At 45.9% G+C, this 17,918-nt stretch overlaps 1 protein-coding gene across 1 annotated transcript in view; it reads left to right on the top strand.

Moving 5' to 3' along the window:
- The window catches only part of DDX1 (DEAD-box helicase 1), a 336,768-nt gene that overhangs the window by 158,479 nt on the left and 160,371 nt on the right, over positions 1-17,918 (top strand). Inside the window, exon 9 of the mRNA XM_078647776.1 lies at positions 15,450-15,526. Within this exon, the coding sequence (XP_078503902.1) occupies positions 15,450-15,526 (77 nt within the window). The remainder of the gene's footprint in view (positions 1-15,449; positions 15,527-17,918) is intronic.

Raw genomic sequence — 17,918 nt, 5'->3', positions numbered from 1 at the left:
GCGGGATTTCTGAAGGCCCAGGAGATGGAGCGAGTCACGTGAAGAAACCAGAAACGAAGGCGGAATGACCGGGCTAGGAAGGCGGGGCAGAAGGACACCGAGCCTGCAGGCCCCCGCCGGAGGCGGCAGCACTCCAGCGGCGCAGAGCAGGACCGCGAGCCGGCGTGGGAGGGGTCACAGATGCACAAAGCAGGCTGATGGCCTGGTGCTCAAGGGGGTGCAAGGGATCCCTAATTACTTCGTTTGGTCACAGGCTCAGTGGGAATCAGTTGTTCGTTACTGTGATGATGCAACATCCATGCGGGTGAGTGCAGCCAGCATGTGAATGCAGTGCAGGCAGAAGGGCTTGGAGTGACTCGGGTAAACAGACTTAGAAGCAGGTCCATATCAGACCCTATATCAACCTTAAATTTACGGACACAATCTGATCGATTTCGACATATTGACTGTGATGACTCAAGGTAATCCACATCAGAGATGCAGTCTGTGTTTGCACCATATGTTTACTACATCTTGCACTCTCATACTGTAAGAGCACTTGGGAGTGTTTCTGTAGCTGTCTTAATGCCACCCAGGCCTCCGGTATAGAACACACTGTAAGCCTAAGGTGTTCTAGGCAGGTGCTTATGAAAGGGCACGACTGAGAGCTCTGGAGCGGAGACCGAAGGCAGCAAGAGTTTCTCACAGCGCTTGTAACTATGTCCTAAAGATATCCGGCCTACATGTACATCCAGTCCTTAGCCGCTCTCTAGAGCACCCAGGGGGATGGGCCAAATGCCCCAAATGTAATTGTGGAAAAGTGTATGAAATAGGTACACACCTGTCAGAAAATGGACTGCGAGAATAGAAAAAGAAATGCAGTGATTAGAGTAAAATGTGCATATTTTGATTCAGTGTAATTAATCAAAGTTTTGGAAAAATGAAGCTAAATTATATGCAATAATGCAAAACTGGTGTTTGGCGCTATATTTTAGCACATAATGTGATCCTGGCGTGCAATCTGCGTTGAACACATTTTGCAGTTACTACTCCAGTGTGTCTCGCTCTCAGGGCTAACCAAAACACTAAGCACTGTGTTAGATGGCAATGCATATTCTGAAACCACATTAACCTGTTAGGATAATCAAGCCATAATGTTGGCAATCTTCACGAAGGCTGGGAACTCCTCCCCAAACTTATCCAGAGAATAACGTTCCAAAAGAAAGCGAGGAACAGACGACTTCTCAACATCCTTCCATTAATTCATTAGTAAGCACATGATGATTGTAAGCATGCAAGGGCAAAGATTCCACGCGCTGATTTTGAGGGAAAAAAGTAATCATAAGCCGGTGTCTGAGCAGAAGAAGCAAATCCCAAATGATCACGCACATGCTGCAAGATTTCAGCCATATCTGCACCATGCGGCCCTTTAGTTCCTTATCACCCTCTAAAGAAGGATCCCTCCTAGGCCTGAAACCCAGCCTCCACAGCTGTTGCAAAAATAGCCAGTAGATCTGGGCATACAGCAACCCCCGAAGATGGTCCAGTCACCGAGGGGCCGTCATCCATATCGCCAGAAGCAGGACTGCAGTGAATGCAGCATGTCAGCATCACTTCCAAAACCAGCCCGGCACAGAAACCATATCCTGATAAAGCAGACTGGTTGCATAGGCAACGCTACTCCCCGGCAACACGCTACCCCGCCTACCAAGGAACAGGCGGAAGCGCTCACAGTAAAGAACATGGGTCTCATGATAAAAACAGGCAGACCCCCACACGACTGCTGTTTTCATTTGCCCGAAGTTGTGAATCATGTAGGAGAATGCGAACGAGGGGAGAAATGTGGCAGGCAGATGGCTGCGCGGAGGGAAGCCGGATGGGGGCGGGAGAGCCTGGTGGGGGGGGGGGGCGGGAAGGTATAGAATGACGAGCAACGTGATGAGAAAGGGAGGGGGAAAACAAGAAAACAATGGGAATCGAAAACTAGAAACGAAAGAAAAAATGACAAGCTAAAACCGGGAAAGCAAGAAAAAACAAGGAGAAACACGAGAGACGAGGAGAGGTGGGCAAAAACAATGAAAAGGTGGACAAGGGAGGAGAGAAGGAAAGGTGACAGAGAACTGCTGGAGGAGCAAAGAGGAGAAAAGAAATGCGACACAGCGGGCAGGGGAGGGGGCGGAGCGGGTAAAAAAAACAAGCATTTACAATGCAACGGTTTCGCCTTTGGAAAAGTTTGAGCTATTGGCATTGTAAATGACAAAATTTGTATTTATGTGTTGGTTTTGAAAACTGATAAATAAATGGCATTGTCATTTACATTGCCAATAGCTCTAACTTTTCCGAAGGCGAAACCGTTGCATTGTAAATGCTTGTTGCATTATCTCCTCACACACAACACTGGCCTTCCTCAGAGTAAATAATATCCCCTCTATTATTCAACAACTACCTAACCACTTACCAAATCTGATTAAATCATACAACCTCACCTGTTTAAAATTATGCAGATGACACCCAAAAAAGTGATAGCCTCGAAGACCTCTGCAGTTTAAAACTTGATGACTACCTATTTGCCATAAACACACAGATGATAAAAAAACATTTAAAGCTCTATACCTCAAGAACACGATTGACATGCAGACAATGGCAAAACAGCACCTCCGACTACATCAAGAGTAGTTGGAAACCTAGGAGTAACCATGGATTCAGACCTATCCTTGATAACGCTTGCTAACAACCTCCAAGTGTCTTCTACACAATGAAAACACTACTTCACATCTTCTCATACCTTGCATACTAACATAAACTGAAAGCTGTCATCACGCCCGTAATCTCCAAACTTGATTGTCCCTACAGCCTATACCTTGGCATACTTGCATCTTTTATAAGCAAAATACAACTCATCCAAAATGCTGCCTCAATGCTGCTTCCTCTTCTTCATTTTAGAGAACACTTTTCCCCAGTCTTGTAATTGCTCCACTGGCTACCTATAGCTAGAAGGGCAATGTGCAAGGCACTCTTCAGTATTCATAGAGCCTCTCAAGGAAAAGCACCACTATACCAAAAATTAAATTCAAACAATACAAACCTAACAGAACACTGTGCTCCAGACTTGCATCACGTATCAATCATACCACCTTCACACAGGAAATCCGTAGAAGGCAGTGCTTTTTCAGTACAAGCCGCCAAGCTCTGGAACTCCCTACCAGGCAGTATTAGGGGCACCCAGGACCATATACACTTCCAATGATGCTTGAAAACCTTGCTATTTCCTGGATGACTGCCCATCCAGCACCCAGGCAACCGAGCAAACTGCTTTCATTATGCAGGTAAGCAAAGAAAGGGCTGACTTGCGGTTCGCTGCGGCATTACATAATTATGTACTACTATATAGCAGAGTTATGGCCCACTATAATACTAAAACCATAATACACCACGGTCATCAACAAATTGTAAATTATACGTATTAAATTCACATGAAGCATATCTGCATTGAGGGATGTCCATCACTAGCACTGTCCAGCCAAACCTCACCAGATCAACAGGCATGAATTAACTGAAGATATCTGTTTCAGGTTACTGGACAATTGAGGAGGACCTTAATATAATCCATTCGCACCAGTTCCCAAATACCTATACAATCTGACCCCTTCTATACATCTCGTATAGACCCGCAGATAGGGGATAATAGTCCAAATGTAAATCCCAACAGATCTATTCACTTTTCTCCATTTAACCATGCTAATCTCAGATTGGACCACCCAGTCCAAATACCATCAATGGCACCTGCAAAGCTGTTCAAAGCTTGCTGTATCCTGCACGTCTCTCGTACACAACTTCTAACATACTGATACATGCTGTGTCTGATAACACGATCACCGCACCTCTATGGTCATCACACACGACTTGGAAACAATTTCCACATAGGATCAAGGTAAAAAAAACATCCCTCAAACCACACAAACCAAACCACACACCCTACATGGTTTAGTATACTATTAATGTAGACAAGCGCATCAGCGCTCCACATAGGGGCTGTAAACACTATATAAATGCTGCAATAAAATACCCAGGTCCTGGACAATAGTCCACTACCTTCAATGCAGAGATGCTTTGTGCACACCCTCCAGGGGCCAGTACTTGTCCTGGCTCTTACATTACCAGGCATAGGCTTAAGCCCCTGCAAATATAATCAGGAGCCAAAAGATAAGTCAGGGTACCAGTTTCATATGCATTCGGGCCCGTTGGACAGGAGAACACACATGCTTACCATGCAGAGAATATTCTCATCCCAACATACATAATTAATAAATTTGGGATAACTTCTAGTTATCTGACCCAACCGCTAGCCTTATACTGTATTTGTCTTAGGCAGTTAATCCAACCAAAGGTTTTAAAATTGAACGTGGGCAGTTATCATGGATAGGTTGTAGCAAAACTATTAAAAGGAACATGCTTCCTGGAGTACTTTACATGACTCTGGCTCGCCTCATTTTGGTAGATTAAGACTTCTTTCATATTTTACAGAAAGGAGGGTTGAGAACTGTCTGGATAGGTTCTGTAGTAGGGGATCTCTGTGTTTAGTCATAATCTAGTGAATAGTCCCGCCCATGTGCGTGGACCCGGGAGCAATCAAAAATCATCTCTTAAGCTGTCAAAAAATGCAGAACTGCATAGACACTTAAGAGAGAATTTAAAGACAGATAATGCATCCTATATCCACAGGCTACACTGTCCAGTACTTCAACTAGAAATTCCACCAAAATCCACAAACAGCACAGCCTGTCCAGGGTTTTCTAAGAGAAAAACCTTGCCTTTAACAGCAAAACCCTCTGGAATGATAGAGAGGAAGAAGTGGACAGACACGCCCCATAGGCTGCCATTATGTGGCTCAGAACAGGATACTGTGCCTTTAAGATAACTTTCCAGAAGTCTCACAATATCCCAGAATGCACTGCAGGTCCCTTTTACTTTCAGTTCTTTTTCCCGGCTCCTGCAAGCAGGACCCTGGAGCATTGAGCTCTCCCTTTTCAAGGGTTTAATTGGTGATTTTTTCACTGTTTTCAAGTTTTTTGAGTGCTTTTCTTGAAGTACTTTGGTGATTCTTCCTTGTGTTTGTCTTGGTGCACTCTTATTTGCCAATATGCCTGCATTATTTGACAAATGCCCTGAGTGCTCGAGGAAGAAGGCCAAGTCAGACCCACACGAGGTTTGGCAAACATGCGGATGACGAAATGGCCCGCATGAAGGCGGAGGCCGAGACCCTGACGGCGGTCGGGTTGGAAAAGCCCAAAGAGAAGAAGGCCTACCGCCCGTTCCAGAGACTGTTCGGGGCTCAAGGCCGAGGGCGAGGACAGACTTCGGGACAGTAGCAACAACAGCAGCAGCAGTTCCGGAAGCCCTTCCAGAAGCGCCAGAAGGGTAGAGGCGGCCAGCAGTCCGCAGCAGCGAACAAAGGCCCAGCTGGGTCTCGACCCTGAGCGGTTACTTCCCCTACATACGTTACCCGCTCCGGTGGGGTGAAGCGTTAAATTTTTTCTGGCAGAGTGAAGAAAAATTACTCCAGACAAGTGGGTGCTGAATATTGTTTGCAATGGATACAGTCTTCGGTTCACCAGCCCGCCTCCATCAATTCCACCAGTCAGCTCGCAGTTTCAACTGCGCGAGCTCCAGGCGGAGGCCGATATCCTGTTAAGGAAAAGGGCGATAGAAGACGTACCTCTGTCTCAAGGAGGAAGAGGTCTGTACTCCTGGTTCTTTCTGATTCGCAAGAAGGACAAGAACGAGTTCAGGCCCATTCTAGATTTGAGGCAAGCAAACAAGTGGATTCGCAGAGAGAAGTTTTGCATGCTGTCGTTGCATCAGATTTATCCTCAGCTGCAACAGGGAGACTGGCTATGTGCTATAGACCTACAGGATGTGTACTTCCATGTGCCCATTGCACACACACACAGGAAGTTCCTGTGATTCCAAGTCGGCGCCAATCATTATCAATAAACAGTATTGCCATTCGGGCTGAAGTCTGCGCCCAGAACATTTTCGAAGTGCATGGCGGTGGTAGCGGCACACCTGAGGAAGAACAAGGTGTTTGTCTACCCTTACCTGGATGATTGGTTGATCAAGGCCTCCTCCTTCTCAGCAGCTCAAAAGCACTTCCAGAAGACGTGTGTTCTCTTGAACAAGTTGGGGTTGCACATCAACATGTCCAAGTCAGTCCCGACTCCGGTCCAGTGCATACAGTACTTGGGAGCCTCCATCAATACGTTGTCAGCAAGCGTGTCTCCTTCGGAGGAGAGACGATTATCACTCCTTCGGAAGGCTCAGACTCTTATGACCGCTCCATCTACCACAGTGAGGACGGTGTCTTCTCTACTGGGATCGATGGCCTCTTGTATCTTCCTCACACCACACGCACGGCTGCACATGAGACCATTGCAGGAGTGCTTGGAGGATTAGTGGGATCAGAGGAAAGGATCTTGGGATGACAGGATACGACTGTCTCTGCATGCTCTTCAGTCTCTGAAGTGGTGGTGTTCGGCGGAGAATCTCCTCAGAGGGTTTCCCTTCCACAAGGACATTCCCACGCAGACTATCGTGACGGATGCGTCTCTCCACGGCTGGGGAGCGCACTCCGGAGACTTACAGATTCAAGGCACGTGGTCCCCGACGGAGTCCACATACCACATCAATTTCCTGGAACTCAGAGCTGTTCACTTGGCACTGAAGGCCTTTCATCCGTCCTTCCGGACCAACTCTTTGCTTGTTCAGACGGACAATACGACCACGATGTATTACCTCAACAAGGAGGGGGGGGTCGAGATCGCGCACTCTGTCGCAGGAGGCGCAGGCGATCTGGCACTGGCTTCTGGCTAGAGGACTGACGATAACGGCTACCCATCTACCAGGTGTGCAGAATGTTCAGGCAGACGCACTGAGCAGACTGATTCAGGAAAACCACGAATGGGACATAAACAACGAAGTACTAGGAGAGGTCTTCGCAAGGTGGGGACTCCAGACGTAGATCTGTTCGCCACCGCCGAAAACAGCAAATGCCGAGACTTCGCCTCCAGGTACTACCAGCCGGGGACGCTGGGGAATGCGTTATGGATCAACTGGTCGAACAGCTTTCTGTACGCTTTTCCACCCATTCCCCTGATTCCGACGGTGCTCATCAAGCTGTCCCAGTCCAGGGCGCGGATGATCCTGATTGCCCCGGAATGGCCCAGGCAGTGGTGGTTCACGAACCTGCTTCACCGGTCTCTCCTTCCTCACATACGGCTGCTGTGCAGGCCGGACCTTCTCACGAAGTTCGGTGGGCAGATGTTGCACCCCAACCTCTCGTCTTTGAGTTTGGCAGCATGGCTCCTGAGATAGTGCAATATGGCAATTTGAATCTACCTGAAGATTGCATGGACATACTGAAGGAGGCTAAGCGACCTTCCACTAGGACTTCTTATGCTTACAAGTGGAAGAGGTTTTGCATCTGGTGCAAGTCCAAGAACTATGACCCAACGACGTGTAAGGAAGATGTCATCCTTCCGTATCTTCTAAATCTGGCGCAGTCTGGCCTTAATATCCATTCAGGTTCATCTTGCTGCGCTGACTGCCTACAGGAAATGCCCTTCACAGACTTCCTTCTTTCAGATCCCTGTGATCAAAGATTTTTTGGAAGGCTTGAAGAAAGTATTCCCTCCTGTCCGGCTTCCTTCGCCTTCATGGGAATTGAATCTGGTGCTGTCCAGATTGATGAAGCAGCCTTTTGAACCTATTCATAAGGCTTCGTTGCAGCACCTGTCCTGGAAGGCGGCGTTCCTCGTGGCCATTACAACGGCCCGCAGGGTGAGTGAAATTCAGGCGTTGTGTTGCCAAGAACCTTAAACTGTATTTTATGCTGCTAAGGTTGTTATGCGTACTCACCCTAAATTTCTTCCAAAGGTTATATCTGATTTTCATGTTAACCAGACCATAACTTTACCTACGTTTTTTCAGAATCCTTCCTCTCCAGCGGAAAGGTCCCTGCATTCCCTGGATGTTAGGAGGGTGTTGAAATTTTATCTGGATAAAACCAAGGACATTCGTAGGTCAGACCAATTGTTTATCAATTATGGATCAGTCTGGACGGGTCTTGCTACCTCTAAATAGTCCATGTAATGTAATGTAAAACAGTTTTTGTAAAGCGCATTCTATCGCTCCAAGGAGCATCTTGGCGCTGTAGTCCGTAACCTAGAGTGGAGGGCTGGAGAAATTACTCACATCAATTTCATTTTACCTGAGAGTCATTTAGAGCCTAGACCAGCAGTTTGCTGATTGTGTCTGGTAAGTTAAAAATCCAGGTCTTCAGGGCTTTCCCGAATTCGCTCTCAGTGGGAATTTGCCGTAGGCTTTGTGGGAGTTTATTCCAGGCCTTGGTACCTAGAACGGCCAGGGATTTTCCTCCTTTGGTGGCCAGTCTAAATCTGGGGACTGTCAGAAGACACATATCTGATGACCTCAGGTTCCGAGCTGGTGTGTATGGCTTGAACCGTGAGAACAGATATTTAGGCCCTTTTTTGTGGTAAGCTCTAAAAGTAATTACCAATATTTTAAAAAGCACTCGCTTATGTATGGGGAGCCAGTGCAGCTGTTTTAGGGCAGCAGAGGCAGAAGACCTCCTAGGAAGATTAAGCACCAGGCGTGCAGCAGCATTTTGGACCACCTGCAGCCTATGCAGGGTAGCTCTATTCACTCCTGCATATATGCTATTGCAGTAGTCTAAGCGTGATGAAATTAGTGCCACTGCAACTGTCTTCCTTGCTTCCAAAGGGAGAAAGTTAAAAAACTTTCGAAGTCCACGAATGATGTTGAAGCAAGATCCTGCCACTGCAACCGCTTGCTGTTTAAAACAAAGTTTTTCATCAAATCTGACTCCCAGATTACGTGCGGATAATACTGTTTTTGGCGGAATTTCCTCATTAGGGGGCCACCACATCTGAGGGGAAAACAGATTTTGGGGACCCACAGGGAGAATTTCAGTCTTGCCCGTGTTGCATTTTAGATGGTTAGCCTTCATCCAATTGAAGGTTGCAGTAAGGCAATTTCCAAGATTCCCCTCTGCTCTTTTGGACTTGCTGTCTAATACTAAAATGAGCTGAGTATCGTCAGCGTATGATACTGTATTGATGTTAAATGATGTTATTAGCTCAATTAAAGGTGTCATGTATAGATTAAACAGCACCGGGCTTAGCCTTGATCCCTGGGGTACACCTGTGGGATTTGACTTTTTAGCTGATAAATACTGTCCAAGAGCAGTAATCTGTTCCCTAGCCACAAGGAGATTTTCCAGCCATGCCAACGCCGTGCCCCCTATGCCCACCGTAGCTAAACGGTTAATCAGTATCTCATGCGAGACCGTGTCGAAGGCCGCCGACAGATCCAGGAGAACTAGGACAGCCCTGTCTCCTTGATCCATGGCGGCCCTCAGTGTCTCAGTTGTGTAAAGGAGAGCTGATTCCGTGGAGTGAGAGGCTCTAAAACCCGATTGGTTGTGGTGTAAAAGATCCTCATCCTCCAAAAATTTGGTCAGTTGTTTATTTACAACTGCCTCGGTGAGCTTAAAGAGGAACGGTAATAATGAGATTGGCCGTAGGTTTGATAAAATGGAGGGATCAGCCAGCGCTTTCTTCTGCAGAGGTTTAACCGCCGCTAACTTCCATTCCTGAGGGATTGTGGCTGATGCAAGGGAGGAATTTATTATGTTATTAATGATCGGGTTCACTAAATCAATCAAATAATGCAGTACCTTGGGGGGGCACAGATCAAAAGGGGATCCGGATCTTCCAGTCAGGATTGCCTGTCTGCTGTCTTCCAGACTCATTGGAAGAAACACATTCAACTCAGCCCTTCTGGTATCTGGGTCTAATGTTCCCTTTTCCTGTCCCTTCGATGGTATCGGGAAAGCCATCTCGAGGTGGATTGGGTCCTGTATTCAATTGTGTTACCAAAAGGCTAATAAGACCTTAGGGGGTAAACCTAAGGCTCATTCCACAATGGGCAAAGCTGCCACGACTGCTTTGCTCTGTAATGTTCCAATTGCAGAAATCTGCAAGGCGGCCACTTGGAAGTCGGTCCATACCTTTGCTAAGCATTACTGCCTGGACACTGATGCCAGGGCAGACGCTCAGGTTGGGCAGGCTTCACTGCGAAATCTGTTCGCACAGTAGTGGTGTTATTTCTCTTTTCTCCACCGCCACTTTGGTGTGGGGATGGGCTTGCCATTCTATTCACTAGATTATGACTATACACAGAGATCCCCTACTACAGAAGGAGTAGTTTCTGTCCTGTAACTCCAGTTCTGTAGTAGGGGTATCTCTGTTATAGTCATAAGCGCCCGCCCTCCTCCCTGGTGGAGAGAGATATTCATGTAAGAAATGCTACAGGTCTGGCGTGTTATGCCTTCAAAAAGAACTGAAAGTAAAAGGGACCTGCAGTGCATTCTGGGATACTGTGAGACTTCTGGAAAGTTCTCTTAAAGGCACAATATCCTGTTCTGAGCCACATAATGGCAGCCTATGGGGCTTGTCTGTCCACTTCTTCCTCTCTATCATTCCAGAGGGTTTTGCTGTTAAAGGCAAGATTTTTCTCTTAGAAAACCCTGGACAGGCTGTGCTGTTTGTGGATTTTGGTGGAATTTCTAGTTGAAGTACTGGACAGTGTAGCCTGTGGATATAGGCTGCATTATCCCTGGCTCTCCGACACCCGCTACCATAAGGTATGGCAGACAGGAACTATTAGACCTACAGCCCTACACTCCCTCATGCTGCAATCACGCCATGAGCGCACTGTCTATGAAGGACTGTAGCGCATGTACATTTACGCCATTAAATAATGTGATATGTAACAATGCGACAAGTACAGTAAAAGCAGCCTTACTCAACTGTAGATCTATGCGGAAACACCGTATAGAAATATCTCATTTACTTGAAGATGATGATATTAAAATTCTGTTTCTCACGGAAACGTGGCTGGATGAATATTCTGATCCCGATATTATTCAGGCCCTACCACCTGGCTACTCCCTTTCGCGACTGGACAGAAAGGATGGTAGAGGAGGCGGCATTGCTATCGCTACTAAATCGCCTATAGAATGCACCCTCTCTCCCATTTCTGTCGACCATAGTGAAGCTGGCTCCTTCACCATAACCACGGGACCTAGCCACTCTTTTTCTGGTATTCTTATATACCGTCCTCCTGGGAGACTTTATGACTTCATTTCCACTCTTATGGAGTCCCTAACTCACCTTGCTCTCAGAAAAAATCACTTATTAGTACTAGGGGATCTCAATGTTCACTTTGAGGACTCATCTGATAAAGAGGCGACAGATATCATAGCTGAGCTACTCTCTATACAACTAGAGTTAAAAAACTCCGAACTCTCTCACCAACAAGGACATCTATTAGACCCAGTATTTGGGAACTGGAAGGGAGTCCAAATCCTGCCTCACCAGCCAATACCCTGGTCTGATCACTTTGTCATCCCTATACTACTCCAAATGGAGGGCAATGTGTATCACAAACAAAGCTCACAGCAATATACTCGTAGGAAATGGAATTTTTTTTCCATAGACTCCTTCATAAAAATCCTCCAAGAGGCCGGGCCTCCTAAAGGACTGGATTGTGAGACAGCTTATGACCATCTGCAAGTATGTATCATTAAAGCCCTGGACATCACTGCCCCCAAACGCACTGTGACTAATGCCACGAGGAAAAATAAATCGGCCCCTTGGTTTAGTCAAGAGCTCCAAGGCGCCAAAACGGCTTGTAAAAAGCTTGAAAGAGACTGGCGTCAAAATTTTTGTCCTGAAATCAAAGCCCGGTACAAAGCTGCACAAAAAGAATATAATAAAAAAATACGTGTGTCCAAAGCTTCTCATTACAACGACCGGATTCAGGAAGCTGAAAACTCCTCGAAAGAGCTTTTTCAAATATTTAAAGAAATATCAATAATTAACTCGTGCCCTACCTCCCAGAACGATTCTGTGGATACCTGCAATAAAATCGCAAACTATTTTTCGGGCAAAATCGCGAACATATATGCAGGTTTTCCGGGAAACAAAACACCTGGTATTGATTTTGTAGAGAATAATGATCACATAAACACCCAACTCCATCTTGACGCTTTTTCTGTTCCCTCTGTTAATATACTAGTGTCTACATGTAAGAGTATTAAATCCGGCTCCCCAAGTGATCCTGCGCCTCCTAAAATCCTAGCAGCCAGTCTGTCGGTTCTTGAACCCCACCTCAGACACATACTGCAACTATCTTTTTCCAATGCCTGCCTACCTGCAGAATGGAAGAAAGCTATAGTGCTCCCCATCAAAAAGAAACCCAACATGAGTCACGATCTACTGGAGAATCTACGCCCCATCTCTCTGCTCCCTTATGTGGCTAAACTTGCAGAGAAAATTGCCAATGTCCAACTTATGGCCCATCTTGAAGCCCAAAATGCATTTCATACATCACAGTCCGGTTTCAGATCTAGATTCTCCACTGAAACAGCTCTCTTGAGAGCTACCGAAACCCTGCGAGAAGGAGCCGATGAGGGCAAGACTATGGCCCTTATCATGTTGGACCTCCGCGCCGCGTTTGACACTAGCTCATTTCACCTTGCTACAGTGTCTAAACAGGGCGGGTGTCACCAAAGAGGCTCTGGGATGGCTGAAAGCTTTTCTCACCAACAGAAGCTTTCAGGTCCAAAGAGGGACCTTTCTCTCAGATAACATGACATTGGGACAGGGGGTACCTCAGGGCTCTGCCCTGAGCCCTACCCTGTTCAACCTGTACATGGCCCCTCTGGCAGAAGTTGTTCAATCGTTCGGCGTAGAGCTAGTCTCTTACGCCGACGATACTCAACTGTTGATCTCTCTGTCTCAAGCCCCCTCCTCTGAGGCCGATAATTTCAAATCCTGCATGAGTGAACTTGCAAGATGGATGAACGAAAACTGCCTCAAATTAAACGGTACAAAAACAGAGGTACTCGTTATTGGAGGAAAAGAGACAATGTGGACAAAAGACTGGTGGCCTTCCTGCTTAGGTCCTCTACCTACCCCTAGTCAGGAAGCTAAGAACTTGGGTGTCTGGATAGACAACAAGTTCTCCTATGACAGCCATGTCAAAAAAACGGTAGGTAAGTGCTTTGGAGTCATGAAAACTCTCAACCGCACCCTGGACCTGCTCCCGCTGAATTCCAGGCGTACCATGACTCAGGCACTTATTACCTCCCGTATAGATTATGGCAATGTGCTGTTGCTGGGAACATCGGACAAAAACATCAGGAAGCTACAAGTTCTGCAAAATTCAGCTGCACGCCTAGTGCGAAGACTTCCTCGTAGGGCTCCCTCTAAACCCTCCCTGGCTTCCCTTCACTGGCTGCCTATTGGGAAGAGGATATTATTTAAAGCTCTCCTGTGGTGCCATAGGATTATCCATCTAAAAGCCCCTTCCTATCTGTCCGACTTAGCCCTACCTTATGAGCCGAATAGGTCCCTTCGTTCTAAGGGAATGGGGCTGCTCAAAACATCGCTCGTGAAAAAAGCTAGGATGGGTGGAAAGTCCTTCCGCACTCTTGCGGCCAGGAATTGGAACACCCTCCCTACTCCCATTAGGCTAGAAAATAATGAGGCCGCTTTCAGGAAACAGCTTAAAACACATCTGTTTACCCTCTAATCGCCACCTTTCCCTGGGTTGGCTAAGTTTCTCTCTCCACAGCGCGGGGACACGCCGGGAGGCGTCACCAGGCGCTTTAAAAGCCCCTTTAAATTATCTGTCTTTAAATTCTCTCTTAAGTGTCGATGCAGTTCTGCATTTTTTGACAGCTTAAGAGATTATTTTTGATTGCTCCAGGGTCCACGCACATGGGCGGGGCTATTCACTAGATTATGACTATAACAGAGATACCCCTACTACAGAACTGGAGTTACAGGACAGAAACTACTCCTTCCTAGTCTAGTGTCTCAAACAAGCCATCCCTAGAAGGGGGCCTAGCAAACTCAAATCTCTTTATGGTTAGTCTAAATCCGAATCTGAGAAGATACGGATGACCTTGGACAAGGCAGTAGTAGGTAAACCCTTGTGGTATGTGATTTGGCGTACACAATGTAAGACTCCTCAGAATGCATACCTAGCCAATCCAGAAAGCTCAACTTTAACAATATGGGAGGCAGTAGCAAAGAGGCTAAGCCTTACTACCATCTCTCACCTGCAGGGGGTCAGAAACCTGTCTGTGGTGACAGGCTGGTCCGCACCTGTCATCCAGTACACTAATAGTCTGTAGGTTGTCAGCGGGCACATCTAAGGTGCCTTCTGGGTGCTTGTATTAATAAGTCCATCACTGGAATCAGTATGGGCTTATTAATATGAGATGTTTGATACCAAACTTCTCTAGTTGCAGTGAAGCCATCATGTAGCTGGGGTACTCTTAAACACCGGTGTCCAGCACATATTCTCAAAATGGCTTCCATGTCCACGTGTAATATCTAAGAATCTACTTGAATATCACTGGGGCATATCTGCTCATGGGATATATCCACATGTAGTATAGTGCACCCTGCCTTTGGGCTGTAACGCCTGCTGTAGGGGTGACTTACCTATACTGCATTCAGTGTCTAGGCATGGCACACAAGGGGTTGACCATGTCATGTCTTCACTTTTCTGTGCACCATTGCACGCATCCTGCAATGGCAGTTTGCATGCTGGTGTCCAGGGGACTCTTAGGGTGGCACAATACATGATGTAGCCCCTAGAGACCCTCTTTAGCTTCCCTGTCCTAGGTACAAGGGATACCATTTACTAGGGAGATACAGAGGGTGCGAAAGGTATTGCCAATTGGGGCAACAATTGTACAATTTTAGGGAAAGCTATCTGGCACTAAGACCTGGATAGCAGGAACTCGGTGCACTTCTGTTAAAATGGCATCTGATACCAGGCAAAAAGAGGGGTTGACCATTTCAAAATGGGCATTTTCCTACACAAGTAGATGAGTGTCAATATAGCCAGCTAATGGTAAGCAATGGGTAGGCTCTAATCTCACTTTAGGCTGAATGTGGGTCTTTTTGCAAACAGCTTGTGCTGTTTTATAGGCGAGATCTAAACCAGGTGGATAGAAATGGCAATATGCCCATGCTCTGCAATTAGATTTTGTTGGTGGCAAGGGATTGCTTAGATTGGTCCTTATGGCTCATGTTTTGGTCCTCTTTCATTTGAAAACCAGAAAAATGGCAAAACTAAATTCCTACTAAATATGTACACAGTGTTATTTTCAATGCAGTCCTTTAGATCCCTCAGCCTTTGCACTCAACTTCCCTCAGAATCTTCTCTCCGTAGTGGCAAGTGCATAATGTTGCCCTGCGTAACTCTGTGATTGTGTGTCCATTCATTTCCATCTGTTTTTCTGAATATTTGAGTATAAACATTGAGAATAATAAACATATCTCATTTAGGAACTGACAAATTCGGATTTGGCTTTGGTGGAACTGGAAAAAAGTCTCACAACAAACAATTTGACAGTTATGGGGAGGTAAGTTGTTTTTCCTTTAGTTAATTAAGAAAAGGTCAATATAATGTCTGGTCAGTTCATTGGTCTCCGTTCCATTTTGGCTGATCACAGCCAAAGCGGTTTCAAATTATGCTACCTAGAATTTCGGACACACATGCACCTGGTAGAATCAAGTGGACTATACCCTCCTGAAATATTATTGAGATTACAAATTTACATATGACAATCTGTGTGGTAATACCCATTTTTGCATGTTATTCCCCACTCCATATCACTTTGTGGGGTATCAACTTGTGATCTCACGGTGATAGCAGGAACAAGGAATTACTGATGTTCATAATTTGGGGCGAAGTGTTTTTTTTTTTTTTAGGTTTTGTGGAGGTTTATTGAGATGGAATGTCTAACTAAAAGGCTTTACTGCTTCATGATGAATTTTGTATTTGACCTATTTTGGTATGTAGGAAGTTGTGATGCAACTGATTTAAAGGAATGATTTTCTGCATTCTCCAGTATTGAATCTTTTATAGACGTCATGGTGGGAGTCCCAATTGTTTTAGTTATAACCTGTACATGTAGAGCATTAAGAACAGTAGGCAAAATGAAGTGACATTGTTAACCAATTAAAATTGTTTTAAAAGAAACTAAACTCCGCCAATCGGAGCAGTCCCTCAACCACTCTTCCCTTGCAGGCTACCATATTTCAAATTTCTAACCGCAAGTCTTGTGTCAGAGATTGTTCCCCCTTAGCCTGCATTGATTCAGTCAATCTTTGACCTTTCTCTTCAGATTTTTCAAATTTGGCTCTTCAAGCAGATTTAAGGTAACTCCTGGTGTTTTTTCCCTGACTAATACACCATGTTAGAGGGAGTCTGAAACACGATTGCTTTGATCTTGTAAGTCTTGTGGGAAACCTAGACTTTCTTCAGAGGATCAGGACCTTTTCTGCTAAAATGTTAAAGGATAGAGTGGTAAGACTACTGTAGTCACAGAAGAAAAAGACCTTGGAGACAAAGGCCATAGTCCAGCTTCATCTACCAGAAAGCGTAAAAATGAGGACATTACCTCAGATGAAGAATCATCAAAGAAGGTAAAATCAAACAAAATGTCAGCGGAGACTGATAAGACATTAAGTAAGATGCGGGTGGGGGCGGTGCGAGGCAGGGATGTGGGGTTGGGGTGAAGGGGAGGTGTAGGGTTGGTATGATGGGGTATGGGGGTAATCCTCCTGATAGAAATACCACTGAAAGTACTGCTAATGGTATCCCAGAAGAATTAGACAGTGAAGATGCTGATCTTCAAAAACTAGCCAGGTGGATTGACCTAGAGGCTAAACTTTTCGGTATAGAAAATGAAAGAGAAGAGATGGGCTTAGGGCCCATCTCTGGTGGCAGCAACATTTTAAATAGGGAGACACATGAAGCTTTTGACCCTAGTATTGTGTCTAAAAATGTAGAGGGTGATGATATCACCTAATGGTTTACAGCCTTTGAGAGAGCTTGTAAAAATAGGAACTTCAGAAAGAAGTATTGGGGCGCTCTGCTCTAGGAGCTGTTCTCAAGAAAGTCCAGGGATAGGCTCCCAACATTCACGGGATGAAACAGGTGCGGAGTCCTATGACCTCATGATGGATATCTTGATTGAGGGCTTTGAATTCACCACTGCGCAGTACACAATGGAGTACAGGATCAGGTCAGGGTAACTCTCAAAACTCCAGGTCAGACCTGGGTAGACTTTGTTGACACTTTCCGGGCGGCAGTGGAGCAGGTAGGTCGGCCACGAAGCTCTGAATGGGAGCAGAGACACTACATTGAGTGTCCTTTTACTTCACTGCTAACTGATGTGGCAGAACTAGAAACCACGAAAAGGTTGACTGCCTTTCTCCAGGGTAATGACCCTCGGGTAGAGCAAGTGGTAGGTAGCGTTGCACCTCACCACTCACTGTAGATAGTTTTTTATTACTCACACTGTCCTGAGGAATTGCCACCAGATCATACTAGTGACTTATTGAGGCGAGAAACATGTTGACCATCTGGGGGTTGAGCGCATGTTTGTCACTTTATAACAGAATAGTCACCCCCCTCTAATCCTTTTAACCAGGTTGGGACCCTAACAGAATAAAATTCATCACAGAGGTTCCCTTATCTGTTTAACATTCACATCCCACATCTACACTTTCTTAGGCCCCTCACACCCTCGGCGAGTAACAAAAGATCTCCAAAAAAGAGCCCCTTTATGGGTGCCCGTCGAGCATTGCAGCGCCGGCCCGACGAAGAGCAGACACATATGATGAAGCATGACACCTAGGGTGTGTGAGGGTCCTAGTTCCAAAAGGAGGTATTCCCCACCTCCTCACTACCTAGAGTCTACATATAGTGGCTAATACCCCACCTAAAGGAACTCCGTACCCTTCGGT

Source organism: Lissotriton helveticus, chromosome 6, assembly GCF_964261635.1.
Source record: "Lissotriton helveticus chromosome 6, aLisHel1.1, whole genome shotgun sequence".
Classification (NCBI taxonomy): domain Eukaryota; kingdom Metazoa; phylum Chordata; class Amphibia; order Caudata; family Salamandridae; genus Lissotriton; species Lissotriton helveticus.
This window is presented reverse-complemented; position numbering and strand designations above follow the sequence as displayed.